Source organism: Mustela erminea, chromosome 19, assembly GCF_009829155.1.
Source record: "Mustela erminea isolate mMusErm1 chromosome 19, mMusErm1.Pri, whole genome shotgun sequence".
Lineage (NCBI taxonomy): Eukaryota > Metazoa > Chordata > Mammalia > Carnivora > Mustelidae > Mustela > Mustela erminea.
This window is the reverse complement of record NC_045632.1, coordinates 26,492,378-26,508,645: the sequence shown is the minus strand read 5'-3', so window position 1 is coordinate 26,508,645 and position 16,268 is coordinate 26,492,378. Positions and strand designations below refer to the sequence as shown.

General features: G+C 43.5%; 1 protein-coding gene across 3 annotated transcripts in view; it reads left to right on the top strand.

Moving 5' to 3' along the window:
- Window positions 1-16,268, top strand: part of ABCC11 (ATP binding cassette subfamily C member 11) — a 67,640-nt gene that overhangs the window by 13,434 nt on the left and 37,938 nt on the right. For all 3 annotated transcript variants that reach the window (XM_032326513.1, XM_032326511.1, XM_032326510.1), the window contains exons 4-10: window positions 1,221-1,379; window positions 5,238-5,385; window positions 6,080-6,313; window positions 10,035-10,208; window positions 11,038-11,185; window positions 11,368-11,516; window positions 12,806-12,913. In XM_032326513.1, coding sequence (XP_032182404.1) covers window positions 1,221-1,379; window positions 5,238-5,385; window positions 6,080-6,313; window positions 10,035-10,208; window positions 11,038-11,185; window positions 11,368-11,516; window positions 12,806-12,913 — 1,120 coding nt within the window. The remainder of the gene's footprint in view (window positions 1-1,220; window positions 1,380-5,237; window positions 5,386-6,079; window positions 6,314-10,034; window positions 10,209-11,037; window positions 11,186-11,367; window positions 11,517-12,805; window positions 12,914-16,268) is intronic.

Genomic DNA, 16,268 nt, shown 5'->3' with positions numbered 1-16,268 from the left:
CACCGAGTGGAGAAGAGCCCATAGTCCAAGACGAAACAAAAACATCCCATGCATTTGGCATTTTCGTTTTCTTGTCTTTCTCCCCAAGTCTTCTTTTTAATGGAATTTTCTTCAGATCAAAATACACAGCATTAAAGGCAACTTTGAAAAAAGAGTAGAAGTTATACACAACGCCAACATCCTCATCCAGTTATTATTTCTATACTTGTGAATCATTTCTAGGGATATGACCTTATCATTCTTACTTATTACTTTTTATTCCGCTGTTGTTGTTTTTATGAAAATTACATAAGCAAAGTATAGAAAACGTGAAACAGTGAGAATCTCTTTTCCTGTACTTTTACCAATTCTAATCCCTTTGTCAAAGTCAACCACTCATAGTAATTTGGTATAAATGTATTTATATGTACATATATAAATGCATACACACAAAACCATAAATGCACATATACATATACTACATAAATACATAAATATATGTACATATATGAATATATTAATATGTATAAATATGTAAATGTGCATATGTAATTGTTAATAGTGGTTGACTTTATATATATAGTTTCTTTTGCCTTCTCTCATTTCTTCCCGTTTTTATATAAATAAAAATATACTGAATTTCTCAACCTGCAAGTGGCCTTTTTTTCCTTGCTTACTATGCTTAGAGCTTTTTCCAAATTCTAGATACAGATCAACTCTATTTTTGGACACTTTTGCGTTGTTTTCCATAGACCTTACTTCTCTTTCTTTTTAAGTCATTCCTGTATTGATGGGTGTTTTTGTTGTTTCTGTTTTTTAATTATCATGCATAACAGAGTAATGAAAAAAAAATACTGTTTTGTATATCCAGATGACCACACTGTGGTTTTTACATAGTATATAATTTATCCCTGCAAAATCTTGCTCTTGCCTTAATTTTCTATCTTTAGAGCCTATAGCATACGGAGAACTACAGGGGTGCCTGGGTGATTCGGTGGGTTAAGTGTCTGCCTTCTGCTCAGGTCATGATCCCAAGGTCTTGGGATTGAATCCCAAGCCCTGAGCCTTGAGTCAGGCTCCACACTCAGTAGGGAGTCTGCTTCTACCTCTTCCTTTGCCCATCCCCCTGCTCATGCTCCTTCTCTCTCTCTCATGTGCTCCTCTCTTTCTCTTTCAAATAAATAAATAAAATCTTAAAAAATAAATAAAAACAACTACATGACCTATGACTTCTCTGCTAGGTTTCCTGCCCCACAACCCCTGGATGATGCTGGCCTGTTCTCCTACCTTACGGTATCATGGCTGACCCCACTCATGATCCTAGGTTTACAGAAAAGCTTGGATGAGAACACCATACCCCAGCTGTCGGTACATGATGCCTCAGACAAAAATGCTAAAAGGTAAAATTATATTGGGCAAGCCACTGGATTGGTTAAAGACCATGTCTTATGGGGTTGGTGACCAGAGATGCTGAAGAGTAGCAGGTAGGGCCCATCTTTAGATAACCAAAGAATATGCATGCTTCCTTGGTAACAAGAGGCCTCACTGTAGTTCTTGGACCCCCTGAAATGGTATACGTATTTGATACATATGGACTGGAGACTTTTTTCTGGAGCAAGGATTCATATCTTTTATCAGATTTGCCTAAAGGTCCCGGACCCCCAAGAGAGTTAGAAATAACCCCTTCTTGTTCCTTTTGCTTTTTCTTCTGGATCAGGCAGTTACCTGTGTGACTCATCATTAAATTTGGGGTTAAGGGACTAGTCTCCTAATCCCTAAGTCATCACTAACTGGTTCTGTGATTGAGTTTTCTGTACCACGTACCTCACAAGGTAATAGGAGGATTAAGTGGGGGGAGGGAAATAAGTGATTTTTAAATGTTTTGTATTCATGTTCCTACCTCTAGCTACTTCATGAGAGACGCCCCAGGTAGAGAACGGCATTTTCCAAAGAGTTCCAGAAAATGGTCGTCCCCTAAGAACTTCCCTAAAAAGTGCGTTCCTTGGTCAAGGGAGTTTGTGAAACGTGGCACACTATTGCCAGATCTCAGAGATTAGTTTACCAAGTAAATTAGTGTACTGAGGGTACTGAGAAAACAAAGCTGGTTCAACTTTGACATGTTGCTTCTCAGAATTGTTCAGTAATAGAGAAAAATTAGTTTTCAGGGAACACCTGCCTCTTACATCGTGCCAGATACTGGTCAGAATCTCATTGCTTACCAGCTCTGATGTCGGGCAAGTCACTTCCCCTAACAGAGACCTTTCGTCCTTGTGCATAAAATAAGGGAGCATAAAATTGACCTCTTTCATAGGATTGTTGGAAGAGTCAAAAGAGATGAGGAATTCAGTTTAAACCACCTGGAAACATACCCAGTGCATCTTAGGCAACCGATTAGATGTTTGGTTGCTCTTTAACCATTATGAACACAAGGTTTCTCAACTTGTGTCTGTTCGCTTCTAGTGCACTGATTCTGCTGTTTTTATTCTGTAACTCAACATGTCTGTCTACCAATACTTTATCATCATGTCACTTTGGGGTGTTTATTTGAAAAACCAGTGACCCATGCATTCACACCTTTAGAGAGGCTTCTTTGTCTGCGTTCCTCACTGAACAAGCAGAGTTCTGGGGTGCGGCTTGCCTAGCCCTTCTGAAGAACTGCTTTGACTGCCTTGAACATTTGCTGACAAGCTGCCAGCCGTCACCATCACCACCATGGTGGTCAGCCCAGTGGCGGAATCACCATTATTACCGCCATCATCTTCAGTATCACTTTCATAATTCTCCATAGTTTTCATCGTTCTATAGTGGCAGAGCATCACCTCCTTTGACTGTCACAAGTAAGCAGGGCAGATGTTACTTTCCCCACTTTATACATGAATGATCTGAAGACCAAGAGAAGTAAAATGATGTTCTTAGAGTCACATAGCTAATGAAGGGAGGAGGTGAGGTTCTGAATCTGGTAATCATGGCCAGAAATTGATACGGTTGCTAGGAAAGCTGAGGGCAGGCTACGGCACACTTGGATTTGTTTAGTCAAAGCTCTTTTAGTTTGTTTTACTTTCCTTTAATTTGTTTAGTCAAGACTTTTTTACTCTAGTGCTTTCTGTCTCTGTGGATTGGGTTATATATGGAGGTAGGGCTGGAACAAGGAGGGGTGGCCCCACAGATTGGCCTGAGTAAAATTGTTCACAAGCAATAAAGTCCTCTAACACATATGGGTGACATGGAGACATTTTTGCTTTATTTACCTAGGGCCCAGACACCCCTTCCCCACAAGTTATCTGGCCCACGCTAACGGGCATGGGATGGAACCATTGTTTTAGAACTCAGGAAGGAAGAAACAGCCTGGAGGGTCTGACGGCAGGTGAAGGAATGTATGACAGGAACATTCTCATGGTGTTCCTTTCTGCCTTTAGGCTGGGTATGAGTGTCCATGGCTGCAGGGCTGAGGAGTAGAAAGGGCTAGAACTGCCTGCCTTGAGAGACTTGGTGGCAGAAGATAAGAACCAGAAGCTGATAGAGCCGCTTGAGAATGTGCATAAGCAGGGCTGCCCTCAAGCCCTGAGAGCAAAGGGTGGCCCACCATGCTCCTCCTCTGTGAGGAGTAGAAGCTTTAGGGAGACCTGGAATCCCTTGGCATAGTCCTTGATGTTCCCATCAAGGGCAGTGGTAATCGCTTTTCAGAGAGTAGTACCAAACAGGGTGGAGCAGGAGGCAGGAAGTAAAAGCCAGAGGCCAGCATAGTGACTGCAGCTGACAGACTGGATCATGGTTGGGGGAGGGAAGCATCCAGGGCCAGATGAAGACTCTGGAAGCCAGAAGCACTACAGTGATTATTTTCCAGCTCCCTGCTCCGGCATCAAACACAATATAAAATAAAAAAAGAAGGATAAACGAGTCAACGAGAGTCTTAATTTCTGTTAAGGTAACTTCTTGGATGCTTTTTTTGAAATATTGTTTTTCAATCTTTTTCCTCAAAAAAAAATGTTTTTGGTGTTCCCGTTTCACTGATAATATCAACAACCTAGGCTTCATTAACTCAGATTGCCAAAATAAGGGCACACTTTTAATTAGGTGATCCAACATTGGGGCATCCTTTGAAATAAATGGAGGCACTTTTTGGAGGTCAGAGTTCTGCGTTTTATGAATTTTAGTTTGTATAAAAAGAAAGAGAGACACTATTTAAAGTCCTAGGTCATTTCCTCAATTAACTGTTTTTCAGGGTAACAAAATAGTTGATGAGGGAAAGTTATCTTTTTAATTTTTTTAAAGTATTTTTTTAAAAAATAGCCCCAGCACAGGGCTTGAACTCATGGCCCTGGGGTCAAGACCTGAGTTGAGGTTAAAAGTTGGATGCTTAAGTGATTGAGCCACCCAGGTGCCCCTGAAGGTTTTTTTTTTTTTTTTAATAGAAAAATTCAAATTATTAAATACAGAAGGAATGTTAGAATTAGAAATCCCATTTTGCCAGCCCTAATAGAAGTGGCAATGGTCATCAATGATGGGGAATGAATGGCAGTGAATGAGTCAGGCTGATACTCCTTAGCCCACTGACACCCTGAACATTGCTAATAATAGGACACCAGACACTGTGTCTTCTGCTATTATGCAAAAGAAGTACACTACATCACCTATTATGTATTTTTGTCAGCTGACCTGAATTCTGAATTTCACTACACCCCTAGATCTAGCTGGAAGTTTAATAGAAAATACAGGGCACAGAAGGATATGGCTATGTTAGACAACAGGATAGAGATGCAATCAGTCAAATCCAGAATGTGAGAAGTTCTTGGAATAAGTGACCCAGTTTCTTCAACAAACAAATGGCATAAAATACAGAGAAGGGGAAGCTGTTACAGGTTAAAACGGCGTACAAGAAGCCTATTAGATTTGTCGTTTAAACGCAATGTGTGGACCTCATTTGGGTCTTGGTTTGGGTGAACTAACTATAAAAACGTGTTTTTGACATATTAGAGAAATTCGAACACAGACTGGATATTAAATGTCATCACAGAGTTTTTATTGAATATGCAATTAATACTTTATGTTAATATATGTCAGTTGTTATTAATAGTGAATTAATTAATTAAAGTAATTAAATATTAGTGAATAACTATTGTAAGTCACTGTAGTTTTTTTTAAAAGGCCTTATCTGGAAGAGATACATACTGAAGCATTTGTAGATGAAATATGTCTGGGATTTACTTGAATTACTCTGTGCAAAGAGATTTCACTGGTTGAATTCTCCTCTTTTGAAGGCTTTGCCTCCTTTGGGAAGAAGAAGTCTCAAGACATGGGATTGAGAAAGCTTCAGTGCTTCGAGTGATGATGAAATTTCAAAGAACAAGGGCTCTTTTCAGTGTATTTCTGGGCTGCCTCTTCTCCGCCTCGGGTGTGGTAGGACCAGTAAGTGGCTGGCTTTGTGAGGTTTGTGGGGCTCCAAGCTTTAGAGATTGGCACGTTCAAGTCCATGCGTGGAGTTGGGACTTGTTTTTCTCTAAGCTGCCACTCGGAAAATGAAGACATTTTGGAGGTAGTAGAGCTAGCAGCCGTTAGGAGTATGAGTTTTGCAGCGATTGCTTGGGTTCAGACCTTGGCCACTGAATTGCTGAATGACTTTGGGCAATGTGTTTGCCTTAGCTTCTTTAAGGAACCCCATGACACACCTAGTGGTAGACCTCATGAAAACATTCATGTATAAAATGAAGAGCATGACATTACCTGCCTCTCAGCATGAATTTAAATGAGATGAATATATAAAACACCTAGAACATATCCTGACTAGGTACAAGCTGGCTGTTTTGAGAAGTGACTGAGAAGCTCTGGGAATGCAGGTGGCAGGGAATAGTGGTCTCTTCCATGTACTATGGTTGAGATGAATCAACTTGATCTCCTGTTCTCCAGGTCCTCAGCCCAAGTTTCTGATTGCAGAGAATAAGTCTCAGTGTCCCAGCTGGGGTCACATGCTCACCAGTTGGCCTGCAGAGGGTAGGGCACTTTGACCATGCAACCTAGACTGCATGCAGTGGGACAGGTGCAAGTCTCTCCAGAAGAAAACTGGAGTACTGACTGAGTAATCCAAACTCTTGCTTCCTTCTAGATGCTGATTATACCAAAGATCCTGGAATATTCTGAAGCGCCATCAGGAAATATTGCCTATGGAGTGGGACTCTGCCTTGCTCTCTTTTTCACGGAATGTCTGAAGTCTCTGAGTCTGTGCTCATGCTGGGTCTTAAACCAGCGCACAGGCATCAGGTTTCGCTCTGCTGTTTCCTCCTTTGCTTTTGAGAAGCTAATGCAATTTAAGTCTCTAACACACATCACCACTGGAGAGGTAAGTGCCTGGGACTATATTGGAGGCCATACTTGCCTAGCTTTTTTCCAGACATCTATGCCCTGGGGGCTGAGGGAGGAAAGGGAGTTAGGAGAGTTAGAAATAATTCCTACGATGAGTGTGGATAATCATCAACAGTTGCCTCTGAGGACATAATAACAGGCCAGCAGTAACCAAGGGAGATGCTACTTGCATTCAGAGGCTTTGGACAAGATTCATTCATTCATTCACCACATAGTTACTGAGGCCTACCTTGGACCAGACCCTGTGCTGGGCCCTGGGGATATAGCAGTGAACAGAAAGACACAAACCCTCAGTAGAAGTGCCTCAGAAAGTGCATCCCCTCAGCCAGCCTGGGGAGGAGGGTATGGATGGATTAGCAAACAGGATAACTCAGGGAAACCAAGGGAATAGCAACTGTAAATCACCTCTCTGAGTGTTAATTCTTATCTGCAAAGGAGGAGTACTTAGAGCTGCCTGGTTAATTGTTATTGGTATCAGTTCCCTTCTCTTGCCCCTCCTATGATGTAACACAAACGTACTAATGTTGACAGAGATTGGAAAAAGATGCTCCGACTTATGACGCATGGGTGTGGGAGTATTAGAATTTTATATATTTAATTTCATATTCCCTATTTTTCTCTTGCTTACCAGTTGCCTTGAGGAGCATAGATTACTTTACAATTAAAACAGGCATTTGAGTTTTTGGAAAACGCAGCACTGCTTTGATTCCATATCCTCAAGCCAGACCCTTTGTGGTCTGTCATCAGCAACTGTCCAACTCTCCTCTTATCATCTCCCCTCTTCCAACACTAGGTTGGCTTCTTCCTTTCAACCAGGCTAGGCTAACCTTCAGTCCTCAAACGCACCAGGCATACCACCTCCTGGCAATGTTGCTCATATCACCCCCAACCGCTGTCCTTTTATAATACCATTAATCTTTCATGGATGACCTCTCCTTCATGACAATATTGCTAAACCCAACCATCCACTCCCAGTCCCCATCAAGCACAAATCCGGCTGCCCCACTAAGATGAGCCCCCTTCAAAGACACAAACCCTTTCAGATTCACCACTGTATCCCTCAAAATGCCAACATTTGAATTACACAGGGCAGATGTCCAAAAAAAAATCTGCCAGATTACCCACTGCCATTGAGTGGATGCTTTCTCTGAACTCGATTCGTAGCCAACATAAGGTATTTGTTATCATGGTTACCATTAATCTTCGTAATTTTATTAGTCCTGTAACCTAAGGCAACTTGTTCAGTCTCTCTAAAGCTGCAGAATAATGTCAGCCTTAAAGGATTGTTATTAATGAGTTAGTACATATAATGGATATAGAAAGGGGACAGAGGTTCAGAAGTGTTAAATTGCATTGCTGACTTCTCTCAGGCCTTGAGCATGGGGGCTCCCTGTCTTCCTGCATTTGACAGATGTTGAAATCTGTGGCAGCCATTCCCCCTGTTTACCTTAGGAGAGTCATCATAGCAATTATTAACTTCCATGAAGCCAAACATCAGCCCCAAGGTTTTACCTTGTTAGCTCAGTCAGTCCTCTGACAACCCTTTTATGCGGTGGTCTCTATTATTGTTCCCATGGTCACAGAGGTAGAAACTGAGGAAGGAAGGAGTAGGAACCGTATATACAAGGTCATGTGATTGGTAAGCAGCAGAGCCTGGCTGCACTTACCTGCCTTGTCAAGGAGACTTTCCACACTGAGGTCTGTCCTGGTTCCTTTTCTCTGTGCCTCTGTCCTGAGCACCTGCTATGTGCAAGGTCGATTTCCGCCAAATATGCTCATGAACATAAGACAAGATGGTCCACCTGGAAGTGGGGATGGAAGGAGCTGGTCACATGAGGAGTCCTAGGGGACTGCTTCCATAAATTTTATTTTAAAATTAATTTCTAAAACACCTTCATATGTTCTCCTTGCAAACAAAATAAAGTGGACTAGAAGACTCCCTAGACCCCATCACTTCCCTAATGCCTGGAGGTGACCACCATTATCAATACGGCTTGTGTCCTTCTATGCTTTTTAAAGTGTGTTTAGGTACACATGCAAGTTACCCATGGAAAATGTATTGTATCTTGTGCCTGTGTTTTTACATAAATGATACTACATTTTACAGTGTTCTGCCATTTTGTTTTACTAATAGAAAATGTATGATACAATTTTTGGGGTGAGTTTTTACATCAAGGATGCTACATTGTTGGCTCTTTTGAAGATTTTCTTTCCTCCTCATTATGTCTTAGCCTTCCATCTTAACACATGCAGATCTTTCTTATTCCTTTTCAAGGATGCTTACTTATAATTGTAGCATTTCCTTTCTCCCCATTTTTATTGAGATATAATTGATGGATAATGTATTAGTCCAGGGTTTTATACAAGGTAATGATTTAATGGGTTGCAAAACAATCACTACCATAAATTTAGTTACCATTCATCACCTTACATAGTCATAGTTTTTTGACTGCAATGAGAACTTTTAAGATCCGCTGTCTTAGCACCTTATACACCATACAATAGTAGCTATGGTCACCATAATTATTTATCTTACAAATGTTTTTACCTTTTGACCACCTTTATCCATTTTCCCCCACCCACCTTAGAGCATTTTCATGGCTAAATTGAGTGTTTTATGTGCATTATCTCATCAGTTGTCACATCAGTGGTATGGAGTAGCTGGTATTATTATTATTCCCATTTTACTGATAAGGCAACTGAGGCACAAAGAGACTGAGTATGTGTCTTTGGTCCTATAGCTACTACATGACAGGTCTGGGACATGATCTCTGACAGGTTGTTCCAGGATTCAATATTACCTAATACTCTTGGAGTGGATGCTTTACTCTTTCCCCACCAGTGGACACTCAGAATGTTTCCAGGGTTTTGCTGCTAATAAGCACAGCTGTAGTAAATGTCTTTGTCTTCCTCTTGCACGTGTGGATGTTTCTCAACAGAGAAACGAAATAGCCAAGTCTTGGGGTTTGTGCAATTGTTAACTTTTAAAGATACTGTCCAGTTCCATTCCAAAGTGGCTGTACCAAGCTAGCTCCCTTATACACTTCAAATTTTTGTGAAGGTTCAGCTTGGGGCGCATCCTGGGAATTGGAAGGAGATTGGTTTAAAGTGAAAAGGAAAACCACTTCGAAAGGCATTCAGATTGGTCATTCTAAAAGACATTCATGATCTGGGTCCTTAAATATTTCTTGATTTGCAACGTCAGCTTTTATGTAACATGGAACCGGGCAGTTAGGGAGCAGGAAAGTGAACTGAAGAGTCCATAGCAAAATAGAAAAGGGAGGATAAAAAGACTTAGTTCCTGCCTAAATAAATTCAGCCATTATTATTAGGAGAAATAGAATGAATAGAATAGAATAAGAAAGAAGACTAGAAGTAACTCTCTGGGGAATCTGGATATGAGAAGAAGTAGCAATAATATAGTAAAATATAACTTTTACTGAGCACAGTCTATGTGCAGATACCTTATTGACATCCTCACCATAGAAAGTGGGTATAATTATTCCAGCGAAGAAGCTGAGGCTCAGAGTGGCATAGGAATGGGCCCAGGGTCACACAGAGAGTAGAGGAGAGCTGTGAACTCGGTGTTTTTGTCTCTACCACCATGCCTCCCAGGCTTTCCTGTCCCCTGCCCATGTAGGCCCTTCTAGGTACCCGAAGAGGTGAAACCTGTGCCCACAGGTTTTGCTGTCTTACAGGCTATCAGCTTCTTTGCCAGCGATGTAAACTGCCTCTTCGAAGGGGTGTACTATGGCCCCCTGATCTGGCTCATCTCTTCATTGCTGATCGCCTGCACTGTCACCTCCTACCTCACCCTTGGACCCACTGTGCTCTCCGCCACTCTGTTCTATCTCCTGATTTTACCAGTGGAGGTAATTTTTTTTTTTTTTTTTTCCATGTGATGTTGGATGTTCCTCAGAACTCCCTGGGCTCTGGAATCTGGGGTACTTCTGAATGGAAGTATTGATCCCTGTTGACTGTTCATGCCATTGTGGTTAAGTTTCAGCTTCCATTTCGGCCTAAATGTTCTCTGGCCACAGTATTGCCCAAAGAAATAAGAGGTGATTATGATATGTGAAAGTCCATCTCATAGATTTCTGTGAGGGATTACCTGCCTCACACACTAGATGTCCTCTATGTATGGTTTTTATTCCTTCTTTTCTACCCAGAATGTGGTGAACGTAATAGCCCAGATAGCATTTAATGTTCGGCTGAGCACAGTAAAAAGGGAGAAGGCCAGCAAATTTGCTGACAAAGATTCAGGTGAAATAAACCTGGGCAAAACAGGAAGTGACTCGTGGGTTATGTGTGCTCTGAATTATTGAAATCAAGTGTTTTTCTCCCTCCGCACAGGTATTCTGATCAGGTGATCGTAACTATTGGCAGGTTAGGGTTCCCAAGGGCAGAGGAGTCATATTTCTGTTTAGTTAGCCACAACCTGGCTTGGGACACAGGAGAAAAACACCCCCAGGATATGTGAGACAGGTGCTTTAAGGCACGATGGAGTGGTTTCCGTTGGAAAGCCTTCAGCAGAACCCTAGAATTTAGAGTCACAGTGGCTTCCAACTGGGCAGGATTAAATCCCGGTGGTCAACCCATATCTGCGTTTTACCTTTGGACATACTCCCAGTTGTCATAGTTACGCCTGGGTGAACCCTCCTGCCCTTGTCAAAAGAAGCACTTGCTGCATCCTGACCACAGGTGTTCCTGATTCAAAAGGTTATTAAGATACACAATCACACCTCTGAGATCAGCGGCCAGCGCATCCGTGTGACCAGTGAAGTTCTCACCTGCATTAAGCTGATTAAAATGTACGCATGGGAGAAACCATTTGAAAAAATAATTAAAGGTACAGAAAATCTCATTTTCTTGCTCAGAGCCTTGGGATGCCATGGTGGGTCAAGCCTCTCCCTTTTTGGGGAGTTCTTTCGTGCTCTGGAAGTTTGGTGCTCTTTGGAGGATGGTCTTAGGGTTAATTTCAGTGCCTTTGTCTTTTTTTTTTTTTTGGTATCTTTGCTTTTCATCTCTCAGCCCTCAGAAGGCAGGAAAAGAAACTACTGGAGAAGTCTGGGATCATCCAGAGCCTGACCACTGCCTGCTTGTTTATAGCCCCTACAGTGGCCACAACATTGACGTTCCTTATCCACACATGTTTACAACGGAAACTCACAATCTCAGTGGTAAGTGCTTGGGGTGCTTCGTTTCCCCCCATATTGATAAGGAGTTTTTCTTTTATATCTTTCCCTAGACCATGTTCCTTCAAAGATCTGAAGGTTTTGCACGTGGACAGCAGATGCTGATTTTGATTTTCCAGACTTTTAGGATGCTCGAACTTTCTTCCGTCTTAAACTGTCTGAAAAACTGATATCCCTTGCATAGCAACCATGGGAGGGATGACAAAGTCACCCCAGAGGAGTTGAAATGAGTAGTTAAAACCCTGATGATTCTGACACATGCCTGGGGGTTGAGAATATTAAATTAAGGAGTTTCTTTGAACCCAAAATAGGGCTCTGAAAATACACCTTAAATAAAAAGCTAGAACTTCTTCTGCCTTCTCTCTGTAGTCTGACTCTGGCCCAGAAAAGCAGCAGCTGCCTTTTAGGAGTAGAATCCCAGTTCTCTGAGGAGAAAAATCAGGGGGTTGCTTTGGGAGAGCTTGGAATCCAGGTGGGGCTTGGGGTCCCAAAGCAAGAGGGAGAAGCATTTGAGAATCTGCCGCCAAGGGTTTGTTTGTGTTCCAGACAGCAAACACCTTGACTTGGCCCAGGCAGGCATGCACCAGAGAGGCCCCCTGAAGGCTTGAGGGTGGGCACAGGGGCTTTTATAGGATAAAGTCTTGGCAGGAGTTTAGGGTCACTCTGCACTCACACAGTGAAGGATGAAGAAGGGAGTGGAGGTGGGGCATGGATTGAAAAGTCCCCAAGGTACTTCAGGTCACATTCTGAGATCCTGAGAGAGGTTGTCTGCTTTGTCAGGGCAAGTCTCCAGGAGAAGAGTGAGGCATGGATTAGCCTTGAAGTGTAGGGACATTTGGAATATTAGAAACGAGTATCTAAGGCAAGGAAGGCTGAGTACGATCGTAATGGCAGTAACAGTATCAGTAGACAAGCTCTCTTACACTTTATTCCTGTACCCACGGGTGATTTTGACCCTATTCCAACGGGAAAGCGCAGCTCGTTGGGAGAGGGGACCTGGCCAAAGTCGCAGAGTCACGGGGTCGCCAAGCTCCATGGGGAGCCAGGCCTAGAGACACAGAGACCTTAAGAGGAGTGCTCCTTCCCTGCTCTTTCCAGTCTCCTCAAAATACTGGCTCCATGTCCGCCATGGCAGGGACGGGCCTATCAAAAGCTGGGCGGGGTGGGGGGTGGTGGTGTCTGGCTCTGTGGCTTCTGGCTCCAGGAGGGGAGCCTCGGGGGGTGGAGAGAGAACAGAGATGCGCCCCTCACCACCTCCTCCCCTCCTTGCCCAGGCTTTCACTACGGTGGCCACCTTGATTCCCATGCGGCTGTCCGTGTTCTTCGTGCCCTTTGCAGTAAAAGGCCTCACGAATTCCAAGTCCGCGGCAGAGAGGTTTAAGGTAAGTGGTCGGAGGACTGTTTGCGTGGCTCTCTGTTTGGGTGTTCGTTTGCCTGCAGTCATCGTAATGTTCCTCCTGAATGTCACCCTAGGCTAAGCCAGACACCAACCTCCACGGAGAGGGGTCAGCCAGCTCAGGGACCTCCTGCACCCAGGCTGCGATGGGGGCTGGGAACACAGAGGAATCGGGCCCTGGGGAGGTCTTAGGACAGTCCATACAAACCAGGTCTCAGACAGGAGGTCTGCAGGGTTACCCTGATGGTTTTGCTTTTTTAAAAAAATCGTATTTGTTGCTTGCATTTAAAAACCTGGAAATTCTATATAAAAATCAGATTTCTGGATTTTTTCCGAATAATCAAAAGATCTGGGAACATCAGACCCACATTTCCCCATGGCCACAAACAGCTGGAGTTGAGGTGATAGTTGTCCTACTTAGATGAGGCAGTGGGATAAAGTTTCCTGCTGCCTCCCCTGTGCCCTACTGTATAACCTACAGCCCCCATTGTGCCCTACTGTACACCCTACAGTCCCCACTGTGCTCTACTTGACACTGGGGTTGTTTCACCAACCATTTATCCTCTTAGTAATGGTCTACTTCACTTTTTTCCATGGCTGGTCTTGCTCCTACAGCAACTGAGTTTAAAAACCCTTATCTAGGGGTGCCTGGGTAGCTCAGTGGGTTAAGCCGCTGCCTTCGGCTCAGGTCATGATCCCACAGTCCTGGGATCGAGCCCCATGTGGGGCTCTCTGCTCAGCAAGGAGCCTGCTTCCCCCCGCCCCCTGTCTCTGTATGGACTGTCCTAAGACCTCCCCAGAAGCCCTGAGGCTTCCCCCGCCCCCCGCCTGCCTCTCTGCCTACTTGTGATCTCTGTCTGTCAAATAAATAAATAAAACCTCTAAAAAATAAAAAATCTTATCTAAACTAATTTACAAAGTCATCTCACTTAATGCATGTAGTTCCCAACTTATTCACTCTCTCATTTATTCAAAAAATATTTGTTGAGGGGCACCTGGGTGACTCAGTCAGTTGAGTGTCTGCCTTTGGCTTGGGTCATGACCCCCAAGTCCTGGGATCAAGCCCGCCTTGGGCTTCCTGCTTGGTGCGGAGCCTCCTTCTCCTTCTTCCTCTGCTCCTCACCCCACTCCTGCTCGTTCTCCCTCTTGCCCTCTCTCTAATAAATAAATAAAATCCTTTAAAAATAATGTGTTTATTGGATATCCACCGCCTGCCAAGTACTGAGACAGAACATACTACTGTGAGCCTGACCAATGGGATCCCTGCTCTCAGGAACTTACAACCTGGTATTAGAAACAGGAAACTAGCAAGTGAATTAACGGTCAAAGAAGATAACATCAGATCACATGGAGAGCTATGATGTCAGTAAAACAGTGTAATTTTCTAGAGAGTATGTGGGGAAGGGCTGGGACAAATCTGGGTGTGCTGGACCCAGAAGGCCCCTCTGCTAAGGTGATTTTCGATCTGAGTGATGATAACTAGGAAGTGCAAAAGCCCTGAGGCTGGAATGAACTTGGCTTGTTTGAGGAAGGATAAGACAGTCCATTACTTATGAAGAGCCCCAGTAGCTCCCCAGACTTCTCCACTGCTGAGCAGGGCTGATCAGGGCTCCCTGCTGCCTTCTCTCTGTCCGCTGGTATACTAGGCTCTCCCATCCTCCCCTCTGTGACTGTTTTCATTTGCAGGGTGGGCAGAGTTGAGGAAGCTACAGTTTGAACTCCGAAGGGTGGGTAGGGATGTTCGCTGAAGAAATGCCTGGAGAGATAGCTCAGAGGTCAGAGAGCTTTTGGCTAGGGATGGTGTCATTATGGTGGTGGAGAAGGGAGCAGGAATGGTAATGTGAGAGCAAAGGACTTGAACCTGGGGTTGTCTCCAGGGGCTGGTGCAGTATAGGGTGGCCCCTTGGATGGACACTAGCTGTCTCATCAGGGTATCTTCAAATCCTTGTGTTTCAGCCACTGAAGTTTTCTATCTGGTCCTATAGACATTTGACCTTGAGACCCGTAGGCTAGAAGGGGGAGGAATGATCCCCTCTTCCTCCTTTGTGTCCCTTGGTGCTATAACCCAGCTCCCAAATGCCTTTGGCTTTTGAACTCTGACCTACCAGTTTCCAAGGGCACAGAAAGGAGAGCCCTGAGCCCTGAGGGAGGACCCCTCCTTGTAGGCAACCACAGGTAGGAAGTGAGCTGGCTGCTGGAGCTGTGGACCTACTCACTGGGGTTCTAGAGAAGGCACCCAGGTGGGCACTCTCAGCAGGGGTCTCCAGGCCATTTTTCTTTCCTTTTCTTTTCTTTAAGATTTTATTTATTAGACACAGAGACGGAGCGCAAGAAGGGAGAGCAGGAGGCAGAGGGAGAGGGAGAAGCAGGCCCCCCCAGAGAGCAGGGAGCCCGACGTGGGGCTCAATCCCAGGACATGACCTAAGCCAAAGGCAGATGCTTAAACGACCGCCGACTAGATGCCCCCAGACCATTTTTCTTTTGTGCTGTTTGCTAAGAACAAGTGAAAAGCACTGAATGGTGTAAACAAATTTAGAGTTTGAGAATACATTTGAGGGTTTGGGGGTAAAAGGACCTCCTGTTTTTCTTCCTTAGAAGCCCATTTATCAGCATTTGTTAATATCCAGATGTGTGCTTGTCATACTGACTCAGTAAGCCAGTGTATCACTCAAAATTTATCTAATAAAATTAAGATATATGTGGTAACAATTTAAGCAAAGGAATAAGAGCCATCAGTGGTTACCCAGGGGTTATGTTATTAAAAATAACTAAACAAGTAAGTGCCCAGCTAACTAAACAAAATAAAGGGACTCATGCAATTCCCAATGATGACTCTATGCCTTGACTCAAATGCTACAATTAACCTAATTAAACATACCTCTGATGCTCAATTAAAAAAAAGAGATCACCTTTTTAATTTTGAAAATAGCTTTTTATCTTTGCAAAATCCTGTGCACTCATTGCAGAAGGTTCAGATTGTGCCAAAAGTTACAGAGAATAAAAATCGCTCAACATCCACTATCTAGAGATAAAGCCATTGTCCGAAATGTCAAGATGTATCTTTCTATATCTTTTTCTTAGCAAATCTGCAGGGAGAGACGTGTGCCTATGATTTAAGTGCAGTGAGATCATACTTCCCAGCTGCCTCTTTTAATGCTTGCCCTCATGTATGTTTCCCAGTCAGGAAGATGGAGACACAGAGAGGAGTGACCAGCTCCTGGTCACACTTTGAAATGTATGGCCCCAAACAATTTCTCGCCAAAAGGGCAGACCTTTTTACTTTGAATATTTAAGAATGAAATTTAATTAGAAAAGTGACACATCTGTCTGAGGGTTCCTCA